Source organism: Carassius gibelio, chromosome B24, assembly GCF_023724105.1.
Source record: "Carassius gibelio isolate Cgi1373 ecotype wild population from Czech Republic chromosome B24, carGib1.2-hapl.c, whole genome shotgun sequence".
Lineage (NCBI taxonomy): Eukaryota > Metazoa > Chordata > Actinopteri > Cypriniformes > Cyprinidae > Carassius > Carassius gibelio.
Genome location: NC_068419.1, coordinates 1,116,867 through 1,132,975, shown reverse-complemented (window position 1 = coordinate 1,132,975; position 16,109 = coordinate 1,116,867). Strand labels below are relative to the sequence as shown.

The following is a 16,109-nucleotide window of genomic DNA, read 5'->3' as shown; positions in this document are numbered from 1 at the left end:
TGGTGTGCGTGTGGAGTGTGTGGAGTGTGTGGGGTGTGTGGGGTGTGTGGGGTGTGTGGAGTGTGTGGGGTGTGTGGGGTGTGTGGGGTGTGTGGGGTGTGTGAAGTGTGTGGGGTGTGTGGGGTGTGTGGGGTGTGTGGCGTGTGTGGGGTGTGTGGGGTGTGTGGGGTGTGTGGAGTGTGTGGGGTGTGTGGAGTGTGTGGGGTGTGTGGAGTGTGTGGGGTGTGTGTGGTGTGTGTGGTGTGTGGAGTGTGTGGAGTGTGTGGGGTGTGTGTGGTGTGTGGAGTGTGTGGGGTGTGTGGGGTGTGTGGGGTGTGTGGAATGTGTGGAGTGTGTGGAGTGTGTGTGGTGTGTGGCGTGTGTGGAGTGTGTGGGATGTGTGGAGTGTGTGGAGTGTGTGGGGTGTGTGGCGTGTGTGGGGTGTGTGGGGTGTGTGGGGTGTGTGGAGTGTGTGGGGTGTGTGGAGTGTGTGGGGTGTGTGGGGTGTGTGCGGTGTGGAGTGTGTGGGGTGTGTGGGGTGTGTGGAGTGTGTGGGGTGTGTGGGGTGTGTGGGGTGTGTGGAGTGTGTGGAGTGTGTGGGGTGTGTGGGGTGTGTGGGGTGTGTGGGGTGTGTGGAGTGTGTGCGGTGTGGAGTGTGTGGGGTGTGTGGGGTGTGTGGAGTGTGTGGGTGTGTGGAGTGTGTGGGGTGTGTGGAGTGTGTGGAGTGTGTGGAGTGTGTGGGGTGTGTGGGGTGTGTGGCGTGTGTGGGGTGTGTGGGATGTGTGGAGTGTGTGGAGTGTGTGGGGTGTGTGGCGTGTGTGGGGTGTGTGGGGTGTGTGTGGGGTGTGTGGGGTGTGTTGGGTGTGTGGGGTGTGTGGAGTGTGTGGAGTGTGTGGGGTGTGTGGAGTGTGTGGAGTGTGTGGGGTGTGTGTGGTGTGTGGAGTGTGTGGAGTGTGTGGGGTGTGTGTGGTGTGTGGAGTGTGTGGGGTGTGTGGGGTGTGTGGAATGTGTGGAGTGTGTGGAGTGTGTGGAGTGTGTGGGGTGTGTGGGGTGTGTGGAATGTGTGGGGTGTGTGGGGTGTGTGGGGTGTGTGGGGTGTGTGGAGTGTGTGGGGTGTGTGGGGTGTGTGGGGTGTGTGGAGTGTGGGGTGTGTGGGGTGTGTGGGGTGTGTGAAGTGTGTGGAGTGTGTGGAGTGTGTGTGGTGTGTGGGGTGGAGTCTGTGCGCTGTGGAGTGTGTGGGGTGTGTGGCGTGTGTGGAGTGTGTGGGATGTGTGGAGTGTGTGGAGTGTGTGGAGTGTGTGGGGTGTGTGGCGTGTGTGGGGTGTGTGGGGTGTGTGGGGTGTGTGGAGTGTGTGGGGTGTGTGGGGTGTGTGGAGTGTGTGGGGTGTGTGGGGTGTGTGGGGTGTGTGGAGTGTGTGGAGTGTGTGGGGTGTGTGGAGTGTGTGGGGTGTGTGGGGTGTGTGGAGTGTGTGCGGTGTGGAGTGTGTGGGGTGTGTGGGGTGTGTGGAGTGTGTGGGTGTGTGGAGTGTGTGGGGTGTGTGGGGTGTGTGGAGTGTGTGGAGTGTGTGGAGTGTGTGGGGTGTGTGGGGTGTGTGGCGTGTGTGGGGTGTGTGGGATGTGTGGAGTGTGTGGAGTGTGTGGGGTGTGTGGCGTGTGTGGGGTGTGTGGGGTGTGTGTGGGGTGTGTGGGGTGTGTTGGGTGTGTGGGGTGTGTGGAGTGTGTGGAGTGTGTGGGGTGTGTGGAGTGTGTGGAGTGTGTGGAGTGTGTGGGGTGTGTGTGGTGTGTGGAGTGTGTGGAGTGTGTGGGGTGTGTGTGGTGTGTGGGGTGTGTGGGGTGTGTGGAATGTGTGGAGTGTGTGGAGTGTGTGGGGTGTGTGGGGTGTGTGGAATGTGTGGGGTGTGTGGGGTGTGTGGGGTGTGTGGGGTGTGTGGAGTGTGTGGGGTGTGTGGGGTGTGTGGAGTGTGGGGTGTGTGGGGTGTGTGGGGTGTGTGAAGTGTGTGGAGTGTGTGGAGTGTGTGGTGTGTGGGGTGGAGTCTGTGCACTGTGGAGTGTGTGGGGTGTGTGGCGTGTGTGGAGTGTGTGGGATGTGTGGAGTGTGTGGAGTGTGTGGAGTGTGTGGGGTGTGTGGCGTGTGTGGGGTGTGTGGGGTGTGTGGGGTGGAGTCTGTGCGCTGTGGAGTGTGTGGGGTGTGTGGCGTGTGTGGAGTGTGTGGGATGTGTGGAGTGTGTGGAGTGTGTGGAGTGTGTGGGGTGTGTGGCGTGTGTGGGGTGTGTGGGGTGTGTGGAGTGTGTGGGGTGTGGAGTGTGTGGGGTGTGTGGGGTGTGTGGAGTGTGTGGGGTGTGTGGGGTGTGTGGGGTGTGTGGGGTGTGTGGGGTGTGTGGAGTGTGTGGGGTGTGTGGGGTGTGTGGAGTGTGTGCGGTGTGGAGTGTGTGGGGTGTGTGGGGTGTGTGGAGTGTGTGGGTGTGTGGAGTGTGTGGGGTGTGTGGGGTGTGTGGAGTGTGTGGAGTGTGTGGAGTGTGTGGGGTGTGTGGGGTGTGTGGCGTGTGTGGGGTGTGTGGGGTGTGTGGAGTGTGTGGAGTGTGTGGGGTGTGTGGCGTGTGTGGGGTGTGTGGGGTGTGTGTGGGGTGTGTGGGGTGTGTTGGGTGTGTGGGGTGTGTGGGGTGTGTGGGGTGTGTGGGGTGTGTGGAGTGTGTGGAGTGTGTGGAGTGTGTGGGGTGTGTGTGGTGTGTGGAGTGTGTGGAGTGTGTGGGGTGTGTGTGGTGTGTGGAGTGTGTGGGGTGTGTGGGGTGTGTGGAATGTGTGGAGTGTGTGGAGTGTGTGGAGTGTGTGGGGTGTGTGGGGTGTGTGGAATGTGTGGGGTGTGTGGGGTGTGTGGGGTGTGTGGAGTGTGTGGGGTGTGTGGGGTGTGTGGAGTGTGGGGTGTGTGGGGTGTGTGGGGTGTGTGAAGTGTGTGGAGTGTGTGGAGTGTGTGTGGTGTGTGGGGTGGAGTCTGTGCGCTGTGGAGTGTGTGGGGTGTGTGGCGTGTGTGGAGTGTGTGGGATGTGTGGAGTGTGTGGAGTGTGTGGAGTGTGTGGGGTGTGTGGCGTGTGTGGGGTGTGTGGGGTGTGTGGGGTGTGTGGAGTGTGTGGAGTGTGTGGGGTGTGTGGAGTGTGTGGGGTGTGTGGGGTGTGTGGGGTGTGTGCGGTGTGTGCGGTGTGGGGTGTGTGGGGTGTGTGGGGTGTGTGGAGTGTGTGGGGTGTGTGGGGTGTGTGGGGTGTGTGGGGTGTGTGGAGTGTGTGGGGTGTGTGGGGTGTGTGGAGTGTGTGCGGTGTGGAGTGTGTGGGGTGTGTGGGGTGTGTGGAGTGTGTGGGTGTGTGGAGTGTGTGGGGTGTGTGGGGTGTGTGGGGTGTGTGGAGTGTGTGGAGTGTGTGGCGTGTGTGGGGTGTGTGGAGTGTGTGCGGTGTGTGCGGTGTGGGGTGTGTGGGGTGTGTGGGGTGTGTGGGGTGTGTGGAGTGTGTGGAGTGTGTGGAGTGTGTGGGGTGTGTGGGGTGTGCGGGGTGTGCGGGGTGTGTGGAGTGTGTGGAGTGTGTGGAGTGTGCGGGGTGTGTGGAGTGTGTGGGGTGTGTGGGGTGTGTGGAGTGTGTGGGGTGTGTGGAGTGTGTGGAGTGTGTGGGGTGTGTGGAGTGTGTGGAGTGTGTGGGGTGTGTGGGGTGTGTGGAGTGTGTGGAGTGTGTGGGGTGTGTGGGGTGTGTGGGGTGTGTGGAGTGTGTGCGGTGTGGGGTGTGTGGGGTGTGTGGGGTGTGTGGAGTGTGTGGGGTGTGTGGAGTGTGTGGGGTGTGTGGGGTGTGTGGAGTGTGTGGAGTGTGTGGGGTGTGTGGAGTGGGTGGAGTGTGTGGGGTGTGCGGAGTGTGCGGAGTGTGTGGGGTGTGTGTGGAGTGTGTGGGGTGTGTGGAGTGTGTGGAGTGTGTGGGGTGTGTGGAGTGTGTGGAGTGTGAGGAGTGTGTGGAGTGTGTGGGGTGTGTGGGGTGTGTGGAGTGTGTGGGGTGTGTGGAGTGTGTGGGGTGTGTGGAGTGTGTGGGGTGTGTGGGGTGTGTGGAGTGTGTGGAGTGTGTGGAGTGTGTGGGGTGTGTGGAGTGTGTGGGGTGTGTGGAGTGTGTGGGGTGTGTGGAGTGTGTGGAGTGTGTGGAGTGTGTGGGGTGTGTGGGGTGTGTGGAGTGTGTGGAGTGTGTGGGGTGTGTGGAGTGTGTGGAGTGTGTGGAGTGTGTGGAGTCTGTGCGCTGTGGAGTGTGTGGGGTGTGTGGAGTGTGTGGAGTGTGTGGAGTGTGTGGGGTGTGTGGAGTGTGTGGGGTGTGTGGAGTGTGTGGAGTGTGTGGGGTGTGTGGGGTGTGTGGGGTGTGTGGGGTGTGTGGGGTGTGTGGAGTGTGTGGGGTGTGTGGAGTGTGTGGGGTGTGTGGGGTGTGTGGAGTGTGTGGAGTGTGTGGAGTGTGTGGGGTGTGTGGGGTGTGTGGAGTGTGTGGAGTGTGTGGGGTGTGTGGAGTGTGTGGGGTGTGTGGGGTGTGTGGAGTGTGTGGGGTGTGTGGAGTGTGTGGGGTGTGTGGGGTGTGTGGAGTGTGTGGAGTGTGTGGAGTGTGTGGAGTGTGTGCTCACCCCGTTGGCCGTGCTGACGGCCTGATAGTAGACGCTGTAGCTCTTGTGCGGCAGCAGAGGAAGGTTCCAGAAGCCGTCGTAGGTTCGGTTGTCTCCGACGGTGAAGGGCAGCGGCGTCTGGATGCGAGCGGCTGGGAACTCCGCGGTGAAGTAGTACTGTGAGTTCAGCACGGACGCGTTCTGGAAGTGGATGGGAATCGGGTAACAGCGCAGGATCTCAGCGGCTCTCCGGGAACGACGCGGACGCTCCTCTTCTACCACCACCTGATACACACTGCACACACACACACACAGGGATGTCAACTGATTGCAATTTTTTATCTGATTAATCACACTTTTTTGGCGATTAATCACGATTAATCGCACAATTTATGTAATGAAGCATGGACCAGTTATCTTGTTTCTATTGTTTATTTTGTCATCTTTTACTATATCCAGCAAAGTAAACCAATTGATTAAAGCCTGGTTCCCAAAAATCTGTATTTTCTGCAAGCTTTTTTCAAGAATTTAGATGTCTTTCCAAAATAGGATACTTGCACGCATTATTATAACGGACTCACACATGTTTACTGTATGTTCAGCACGACACCGTGTTTTCCTTGATTGCAGTCTTCCTGCATCCAAACTCTTCTCGAGACACCGGGGCAGAGTTTCTTCCTCTGAACACATCTAATTACCTGGCTAGAGCCGGCGGCCCGAGGCTCGTTTACAGAGCTGACGGACTGATCCATCTATAGAGGATCTCAACAGCATCAAATAAAACTCATCGCACTATTCTCAGATATTAAAAACACTGAACTCTGACACGCAGCGCTGCATTTCTGCTCGAGCCCAGAGAACAAGAGCCACACAGCAGTGAAATCACAGAGCTTTCCTCTGCACTTCTCCTGCGGATGAAGAGAGACGGAGTCTGAGTGAGGATATGATGAAGCTGAAACTATGAGCAGTATATTACAGCTGCACTTCCTGTGAATCAGATGATGAACACTACACACACTTCCTGTTCACTACAGTCAGACCAGTCACCCAACTATCATTCACTCCATCCATCCATCCATCCATCTATCATCCCAGCATCCCTCAATCCATCCATCTATCCATCTTTTATCCATCTAGCATCCTTCCATCCATCCATCCATCCATCTTCTATACATCCATCCACCCATATATCTATCCATCTTCTATTCATCCATCCATCCATCTATCCATATTCTATCCATCCATCCATCTATCCATCTTCTATTCATCCATCCATCCATCTATCCATCTAACATCCCTCCATCGATCCATCTTCTATCCGTCCATCCATCCATCCATCTTCTATTCACCCATCCATCCATCCATCTATCCATCTAACATTCCTCCATCTATCCATCTTCTATCCATCTAACATTCCTCCATCGATCCATCTTCTACCCATCCATCCAACATCCCAGCATCCCTTCATCCATCCATTTTCTATCCATCCATCCATCTAGCATCCCTCCATTTATTCATACATCATCTACCTATCTAGCATCCCCATCTATCTATCAATCTTCTATCCATCCATTCATTCATCATCTATACATCCACCCACCATCTATCAATTCAATTATTTCATGGTTTCATCCATTCATCCATTTGTCCATCTACCTTCTATGCATCATCCATCCATCATCCATCTAACTTTTTATCATCTATCCTTTCTATCCATCCATCTAGCATCCCCATCTATCTATCAATCTTCCATCCATCCATCCATTCATCTATACATCCATCCACCATCTATCAATCTTTTCATCTATCATCCATTTTTCCGTCTACCTTCTATCCATCATCCATTTATCTTTTCATCTTCTATCCATCCATCATATATCCATCCATCTTTCATCCCTCCATTTATCTATCCATTCTATCCATCCATTATCCATCTATTCATTCACCATCTCTCTCCATCCATCTATATATTTTTCCATTATCCTTCTATCCATCATCCATGTTTTATCTAGCATCCCTCCATCTATTCATCTTTTATCCATCTCTAAATCTGCCCATCCATCCATCATCCATCCACCCTCCATCTAACATCCCTCTATCAATTCAATCTATCCATCATCTCTCTATCCGTACACCATCTAATCATCCCCCCATCTTCTGTCCAGCATCCCTCCATCTCTCTGTCTGTATTAGTTCAGTCTTTGATCAGAAGCTCATTTCTCCGTGTTCTGTTCATCAGAGCAGCAGCTCCATCTCTTCTGAGCGACCCCGCAATTAAAACCTGTGATTGGTGCAATTAGCCGAACATTACCCCGGACTCACTGATAATTGAATTAAGAGGGCTTTAGGTTAATCAGACACAGATGAATTATTTCACAAAGGTTAATAGAATCAATAACTTTTGTTCTGGAATCATTTAGTCATTCGCTAATCGCCTACATGATGTTCAGCTGTAAATCCGGCGAAAGAAGAAGAAGGTCAAACTCCTACACTGAGAAGAAACCAGAATAAACCTGTTTCTGGGGGAAGATATTCTCTTTTAATAAAATTACCTAAAAAAAAAGAAAAAGATTCTAATATGATAATTATATATATATATCTAAATCAAATAATATAAAATAAATATCTAAAATAAATAAATTAATTAAATTAAAATATATACAGTTTATATGCATGTTAACAATAAAATATTAATTATAAATAAATTAATACAAAATAACAAATGTCGTTTTTCTCCCGTGTTGAAGTAATGTTTCTAAGTTTAAGGTGTTACTACACAACTACAGACACTGTTGGGATCAGACGCATCAAATATTAATAACGGAGCGAGAGGCGAGTGATGGGATGTTTAATGAGGAGCAGAACAAAGAGCAGATCTGGAGCGTCAGCAGAGAATAACTCAGCTGCTAAAGAGCAGAACAAGGCTTTTCTGAAGATTTACTGCCGACTTAAAGGCCAGCCATTACTTTACTGATATGACACTGACCGCTGTGATCTCCAGACCTTCAGCTGAACCGCAGACACACACACACACACACATACACACACACACAGCCGTACAATCATCATCATCTTCAGAACTAGGCTTTATTTTTCAGAAACAAGCTGTGAATGTGACTCAAACACTTTCTGCAGATTTATTCCTAGCACTCGGTGTATGTATGTGTCTCTCATTAACACATATTATGAATATGAATATCATGCTTATGAATATTCACATAGAGTCCCAAAGTCTGACATCACCAGCAGAATGTGTCTATTCAGCACTGTTCTATTCATAATCACAAGTGTATATGGCTTTTTACAATGATACAATGTAATATTTCTTCTAACATGAACATGTTATATTAATATATTTTACTACATATATTTTAATAATAAAATAGTAATATAAAAATAGTTTTTCAGCTCTAAAGGATATTTAATTTAAATAAAGAATAAATAAACAAACAAACAAACAAATAAAAGTAGTAGTTCTAACTTTTCTAAATTCTAGCACAAATTTGATCAAAGAAATCACATAACCAACCAAATAAATAAACTCTGTACAATTTACTTCACATGGTTTTAGACATTTTTAGTGTAATATATAAAAAAATGTGTTTTGTAGCTTTAATTGACATAAAAAATTAACTAACAAACTAAATAAAAACATAAAAATAAATAAATAAATAGGTTTTAGTGATTATTATTCATAACCTTTCACAATTCTAAAACTGTGTTTTTCCAGCTTTAATTAAGATGAATAAATATTGAATTAAACATGTTTTAGTGCTTTATATGCATATAAACGTACCCTATTCTTCAGTGTCACACCAGTAATAATGACTGCTGTTTGTAGTTAGTATTAGAGTAAGCGGCTTTGTTTCCAGACGTGTTGATTTTCTCAAATGCACGAAATCTTCCTCTGGTTCCAGCTGCTGCATTCTTGGCCTCCAGGATCAGAGACCTTACAAACTCATCCTTTAATTAACGAGGAGGAAGCTGAAGCCATGGCAACCGGAAGCTGCTGGAGCGCTATGTGAGCGCAGCTCGTTAGAAACAAGTAATCAGTGCACGGACAACACAACCTGCATCCACAACACACACAGAGAGAGAGAGAGAGAGAGAGAGAGGGGGAGGGAGGGAGAGAGAGAGAGAGAGAGGGAGAGAGAGGGAGGGAGAGAGAGAGAGAGGGAGAGAGAGAGAGAGAGAGAAATACATCTCCGTCTGAGTGTGATGTATGTGTGAAGTTAAGGCCGAGCGCTGGATGTATTGATCAGACTCGTGTGTCCAGCAGATTTAACAGCATCTCTAAAGATCCCTGATTTACTCCCTCTTTCATAAAGCTGCCAGATTTACACCTGCTGAGGATCAGAGCAAAGACAGACATTCACTTTCAGGAACACGTACAGGCCGAGAATCAGAGGACGAGAAAAAAATAAAATAAAATCAGAACAAACATAAAAAATACAAATAAAATAAATGTTTTCCTATTATGTACAGTACTATGGTAAAAAGTACTCATTGGAAAATTGGTATGAACATAACGTCACACAAATGTTCCATTTATTTTAAATTTTACATTTATTGGATTTTTTTTTTTTTTTCAAATAATAAGATATTTAAAAAATAAAGAAAAAAAATCTATATTTTTTGCATAAATTTTTTTTTTTATTAAAAAAGTACTATGTACACATTCATTGAGATAATACTTACATAAAATAAATTATTTTTTTACATTATAAAAGTAATGAGAATTTGGGGTAACGTGAATTTTTTTATACATATAAAGTTTTATTTTTTTTAAAAGTACTCATTGGTCAGTTGGTGTGAACAAGGTCACACACGTTTTATTAAAATTATGCTTTAAAAAAATACAGGGTTAGAGAAATGAAAATTTAGGGTAAATGTGATTTAAAAATGTATTATAAAAAAGCACAATAAAAAAAAAAAAGTAAATATTGAATCTTTTTGCATTATAGTAAAAAATAATTTGAGGTAAAATATTATTTTTTATAAATAATTATTTTATGTAAAAAAAAATGTAATTTACATTTTATTAAATGTAAAAATACAGAAAAAAAAATATATATATATATACATATATATACACAATATATAAAAAAAAATATATAAAAAATAATAATAATAAAATACTGGTTCTAAAACTAGGCCTCATTTTCTTTCTTTTTGAGGTGAATATGATCTGAAGTTGAGAATCACCTAAAAAGTCATAAATTCTATAAAGACAAAATGCTGTTATGATTTCAAGAGAAGCTAATAAAAATCAACTTTGGAATAAAATATCCTAAAGTGACAGAAAAGATCATAAAAGGAGGATCAGGGGCTGTAAAACCATCCTGCTGTTCTTTAAGAGGAACCGGGGAAATCAAAAGAGGATAAAGATTTCTTAGCATGTAATCCACGCAATAATAAAAGCTGCTTTCCGTCATCATCAGCGATGCGCAGAGATACGCAGAGACTCTCCTGAGACACGGCTCTGACCCAAGCCTCCAGAAGAAACAACAGCAGAAGAAGAAGAGAGCAGCTGCCCCGAGGGACGGGAGCGAGAACAATCCCATCGTCTCCAGAAATAGAGGAGAGCCGGAGGAGCGTTCCTCATGAAAACCTGTGGGGGCGACGGCCGAAACAAGCAGCGTTCACACTGATCCCCTTACACTATTGTGCCAGACTTCAGAAGACATCTCAACACACGCTCGCATTCAGTTCAGTCCTACGCACTCGCATTCATGACCGCGTCACACATCTGCCGTTTAATCTCACCTCGTGTTTTCATGTTTACACGCAGAAGATATAAAGGCAAAGCTGCTGTGACCAATTCCTGCCAAAACAGACACCATGATACTCACGAAGCCACGCACATCTTCAGTCGAAGTAATGCATAGAATAAAACATCTTATATGTCCGTGACAATACATATACTGCATTAAATTAAATTAAATTAAATTAAATTAAATTAAAAAAGCATTTAGGGTAAAATGCTAATATTTTATAAATTAAATTAAATTAAATTAAAATGTGTGTCTACACATTTTCTATATAATCAATAATAAATTAAAAATAATAATTATATATATATATATATATATATATATATATATATATATATATATATATATATATATATATATATATATATATATATAATTTAAGGTAAAATGTGATGTTTTTTATAATTTTTTTCTTTTGTTTCATTTACTACTTAGATTATAGTCACAATCATTTCCATTTACAAACTAAAATACTATAAAATGTTATTCAATTAAAAAGTAATCTAATACTAAATAATAATAATAATCTAAATTAATTGTAATTGTAGTAATTACAGTAATAGGAAAAAATAAATATAATTAAATTAGACACTATTTTTGCATTACAGTAAAAAAATTTAAGTAAAACTTTATACAATTTAATTAAAATTTTATTGAAGAGTAAATCAAAACAAAATTCTTGTGAAATAAAAATAATAATAATAATAGTAATAATTGTAATTACAGTAATGGGAAAACAGAAACACACACAAACATACATATATGCATACACACACATCAAAAGCTGATAGTGATGAAAATCACACTGAATTAAGATGTGTGTTTTTCAGTCACACACGCTTGTATTGAACGCTCTCTCGAAGCGATCGAATCACATTTATGATGAGGAGGAAACATCTGCTGTTTAACCTGACATTTACACGCATCGGATATAAAGACACCTCGGCTCAAACCAGCTGTGACCAATTTCTGCCAGAATAGAGCAGGAATGTGAAAGCGTTTAAAAACACATTTCTATTTTCACCCAGCTGTGCCACTTTGTTCGGCGCTTTCCTAATTTCCCCCCGGCTTCACCTGAACACCGTCTCAGTCTCAGGATCTCTGTCGGAAACATACAGCCGCTGTGCTTCGCTCTCAATAACGTCACACTGATTCTCAGACGCTGAGATACTCATTACACAACACATTCTTATTTCAAATTATACTTTTATTTATTTACTTATGCATGCACGCATACACGCATGCAAGTAAGTAATGAAAATTTGGGGTAAAATGCAATTTTGCATAATTTAAAAAATATATTTTAGTATTTTAGGACATTTAAAAATTAAATGATACTAAAAAATTGTAAAAGCATTACAGTAAAGATTATTTGTTTATTTATGCATGCAAGTAATGGAAATTTGGGGTAAAATGCAATTTTTTACACATTTTTTAAATTAGTTGATTTTTTAGTACATTTAAAAGTTAAATGATACAAAAATTAATAATAAAAGCGTTATAGTAAAGATTATTTATTTATTAAGTAATGGTTATTTGGGGTAAAATGCAATTTTTAAAAAATATTTAGTATTTCAGTCCATTTTAAAATTAAATTACACAAAAATAATAAAAAAATACTAATAGTAAAACCATTAAAGATAATTTATTTATGCATGGATGCAACTAATGGAAATTTGCCTTTAAAATGCAATTTAAAACCAAAATATTTTAGTATTTTAGTACATTTTTTAATTAAATGATAAAAAAATAAAAAAGCATTACAGTAAAGATTATTTATTTATGCATGCAAGTAATGGAAATTTGTGGTTAAATGTTATTTTTTTATATTTAATTTTTCAGTATATTTTACAATGAAATGATACAAAACTAAATAAAATAAAATAAAAACAATAAAGATTATTTATTTATTTATGCATTAAAGTATTTCATAAAATATTATTATAACAAAAAAAAACATTCTGAGGAAGAACAAGACTTTTTTTGCACTGAAGATATGAATATAATTATTAATTAAACAATTTCTTTGTTGAATTTCTAACGAAAATAATCATATTGTGATACTGATTTTGGACCAGCATTATTTTATTATTTGAAATACATTTTATATTTGTAGTTATCATTGTATTTTTTATTTATACATTTTTATTTAGCTCTGAGTTATTGTTGATTGATGCTAAAGCGTGAAGCGGCAGATATTCAGCGCCGGACTGAAGCACCCAAAGCCAAATCTCCTTCTTAATGTGTGAAATCACGCTCCCCGCCGCTAAACAAAACCCACCCTTACCCCGTAATTAAGGAGACGTGTGTTTCATTAAGACCTGCCGGAGCGCATTAAGATGATCGGCTGTTTTCTCTCCTGAAGCTGAATCATGCATGAAGAAGAAGTGAAGAAGAGAAAGTGTTTCTGGACCGAAGACGACTCGTGAGACGCTTCTAACGCATCTTTTGTCGCCCGTCTGTCCTCCTCCATTAAAACGCCCTCGGACAACAACATCGTCTGAATATTTCACCCTGAAGTCAGAAGTGCAAAAACAGACGCGTGGTTTATTCATGCTTCCATCATTCATTCATCGAGCTTCCTGCTGGAAATAAAGCAAGGGATGAAGACTGTGACTCTAAAGTTACATGAACGTTCCTCACACTTCACTTTAAGACTGTTCTCTTTCTTTAACTTTAACTTTTGTTATGCACCTTTTCTAAATGCACTAAAAGTGTTCGTGACCCGCTGGTGTCTCTGGATCTTAATGGAGGCTTTTAAACACCGCAGGAACAGACTCACATACGGTCAGCTGATCTCACATCATACGTGTTCTCAGTCACACGCTTCAGTCATCCTCCCGCTCTGTGTGTGAGTGTGTGTGTGAGTGTGTGTGAGTGTGTGTGTGTGTGTGTGTGTGTGAGTGTGTGTGAGTGTGTGTGTGTGGGAGTGTGTGTGTGTGTGTGTGTGTGTGTGTGAGTGTGTGTGTGTGCACTTACTTATATCACTTTTGGGTACATTCACCAGAATACACACCAGTAAACTGAGGACCACCCAAAAAATTGAGGACATTTTGTATGTCCTCATTTGTTTGACTATACAGTGGCATTCAGCATGCTCTAAAATGGTTTCCAGGCTTAAAATCTCACTTGTCCCAAAAAATCACTTTTAAGTGATTTGTGTACCTGAAGTGTGTATGCCCCCCCACTAAAGTGTGTATAACACAGCGCCCTCTAGGAGTACTGCACTTCCGGAAAAGATACACACTTTGGGGATTCTGGCCAATCAGAGCGCAGGAAGCCGCTATGGGAGCGGGACTTGGTGATCTGACCAATCAGAGGCCAATACGTCATCAATAAAGATGGCGGAGGCAAAAAACATGTTGATTGTGAATGAATTGACAGATAATCCACATTAAATTACAGATAAATTCCCAATAATTAGTATTAAATAAGATTAGACCAATATGCATTGAGCAGCAGGAGCTCTCGCGATTCATATTAGCATGTTTTACAACTTTTAATCCTCGCGTTTTTCTCTCGCATCAGAGTCTGCTCCGTGTGCGTGTGTAAAGATCGCGCTGCCCCGCGTCACCATGACTACAGCACTTACATCGGATATTAATGCTGTAGGAACGAGTTTGACGCGGGAAGGGACAGACACATTACATCATGTGAATTTGAAAAGTAACATATTTCCTTCCAAAAGCGGAGGGGCAACTGTTTAAATCTGTTATTGTGGGTGTGGTGATATACATCTGAGTTTATTCAATAAAAATATACAAGCAATTAAAATATGTGAAAACAGGCAGATTCGCTTGCTTTTATAAGTGATGTTATTTGTTTTAAGTGTTTTCTCCAACTTTGCGTCCTGCCATTTCCCTGACAGCGCAGCCAGGCCCCTCCCCCACCCAGAGCACGCGCGTCTGTAACCAGAGCAACACATTCACTTACAGCAAACAAGCAAACATTCTCTTTATGTTATATAATATTATATTATTTTATATTACATTATATATTATATTAATTATATTACATTACATTATATTCCTTCATTTATTATATAATTATATTATATGACATTACATTGCATTATATTACTTTATATTATATTATATTTTTATATAGAGGAAAGAAGGTACAGCAAACATCTTTTTATTTTATATTCTATTAATTATATTTGAAGTTTTTCTTAGTCGCTTTGGGGCATTTCTCAGATCACGACTAAAATTCTTATTCAACCTCCACGTTATCTACTTACTTGTGCACCTCATAAAAGCAATTGCTCATCATTTGAACAAATTACAAATGCAACTGATTATGTACACGTTTTATCTGTTTCTTACATTATCAATTGCTTATGCCATGTTGATCAAAATGTATGGTTCTCTGCTGAATACTCCCAAGTCTTACTCCCCAAAACATCTAGGTATTAATTCATTAAGTCATTAAATGCAGAATAGTAGTTGTCATAAACTGTCAAGCAAATTTTCTATACACTTCTATTAGACATTTTTGTCCTGAATTGTTGAATTGCAGAGGTGAATTCTGATTTTCACTAATGAAGGGGAATGTAAAGCATTCGATCATCCAATAATCCACCAGTTCCCTAAAATAGCTCAGAGTGCATCTCATTAAGCTTCATCTGAGAAGCATACAGACAGAGCACAACACAACACAGTGTTACACACTCTGGCAATTTAAGAACAACAAGGTACAAACAGGGTGAACAGCATGGAAGAAGAAGTAAGTATGTGTGGTGGAAGAATACAGAGGTAAAACAGAGGAAGAGGTAAAAGAGGACAAGATTCTGAAGAAATAAGGGCCACTATCATGTTCTCAATATCATGACCTTATGGCCGAAGCGGGTCAAAAGGTGAGCTGAATGTTGGGAGAACAACCGTGTGTGTCCTTAGTCATTAAAACATTTGAACAGGTGTGCTTCTTCTTCTTTTATTGGCGGTTGGCATACCAATTTGGTGCATTACCGCCACCAACTGTTTGGGGTGTGGAGCTTCAATGCGGATTTCTACTAATATGTATTGAAAAAAAATATATAATAATAATAATTATATATATATATATATATATATATATATATATATATATATATATATATATATATATATATATTCTTGGTTATTCTTAAATTCGATTAAATAAGTCTGTTTCTTTAAGGTATCTCATGCTGGCCATGCTGATGATTTTGATGCAGAAAAGGAAAATAAACCCTCTACTGATAAATGTGTGTAACCTAATTCTTTAACTTGTTCTAACAGCATGATTCGTTCTGTTCTGTATGCTTCACATTCTATTAATATATGCTCTACCGTTTCTCTCCCCCCACAATTAATGCATAGTCCTTGAACAGGTGTGCAATCACACAGTGTTCACTATACTGTAGTCGTGCAATACAGCATATTTACATTATATATTACAGCAGTCTACTTGCATTTTACATTGGCAACTCCGGTCCTGGAGGGCCACTGTCCTGCAGAGTTTAGCTCCAGCCCAGATAAAAACTCACCTGCCTGTATATATCTAGTAATCCTGAAAACATTGATTGCCTTGTTCATGTGTGTTTAATTAGGGATGGAGCTCAACTCTGCAGGACAGTGGCCCTCCAGGACCGAAGTTGCCTATCCCAGAGGCATAATGTAAAAAACACTTATACAAAGTATACAGGTGCTGGTCATATGATTAGAATATCATCAAAAAGTTGATTTATTTCACTAATTCCATTCAAAAAGTGAAACTTCTATATTATATTCA

General features: G+C 42.6%; 1 protein-coding gene across 13 annotated transcripts in view; it reads right to left on the bottom strand.

The window, feature by feature from the left end:
• Positions 1-16,109, bottom strand: part of LOC128012969 (receptor-type tyrosine-protein phosphatase mu) — a 256,276-nt gene that overhangs the window by 77,522 nt on the left and 162,645 nt on the right. For all 13 annotated transcript variants that reach the window (XM_052595595.1, XM_052595589.1, XM_052595585.1 and 10 more), the window contains one exon: positions 4,606-4,879. In XM_052595595.1, coding sequence (XP_052451555.1) covers positions 4,606-4,879 — 274 coding nt within the window. The remainder of the gene's footprint in view (positions 1-4,605; positions 4,880-16,109) is intronic.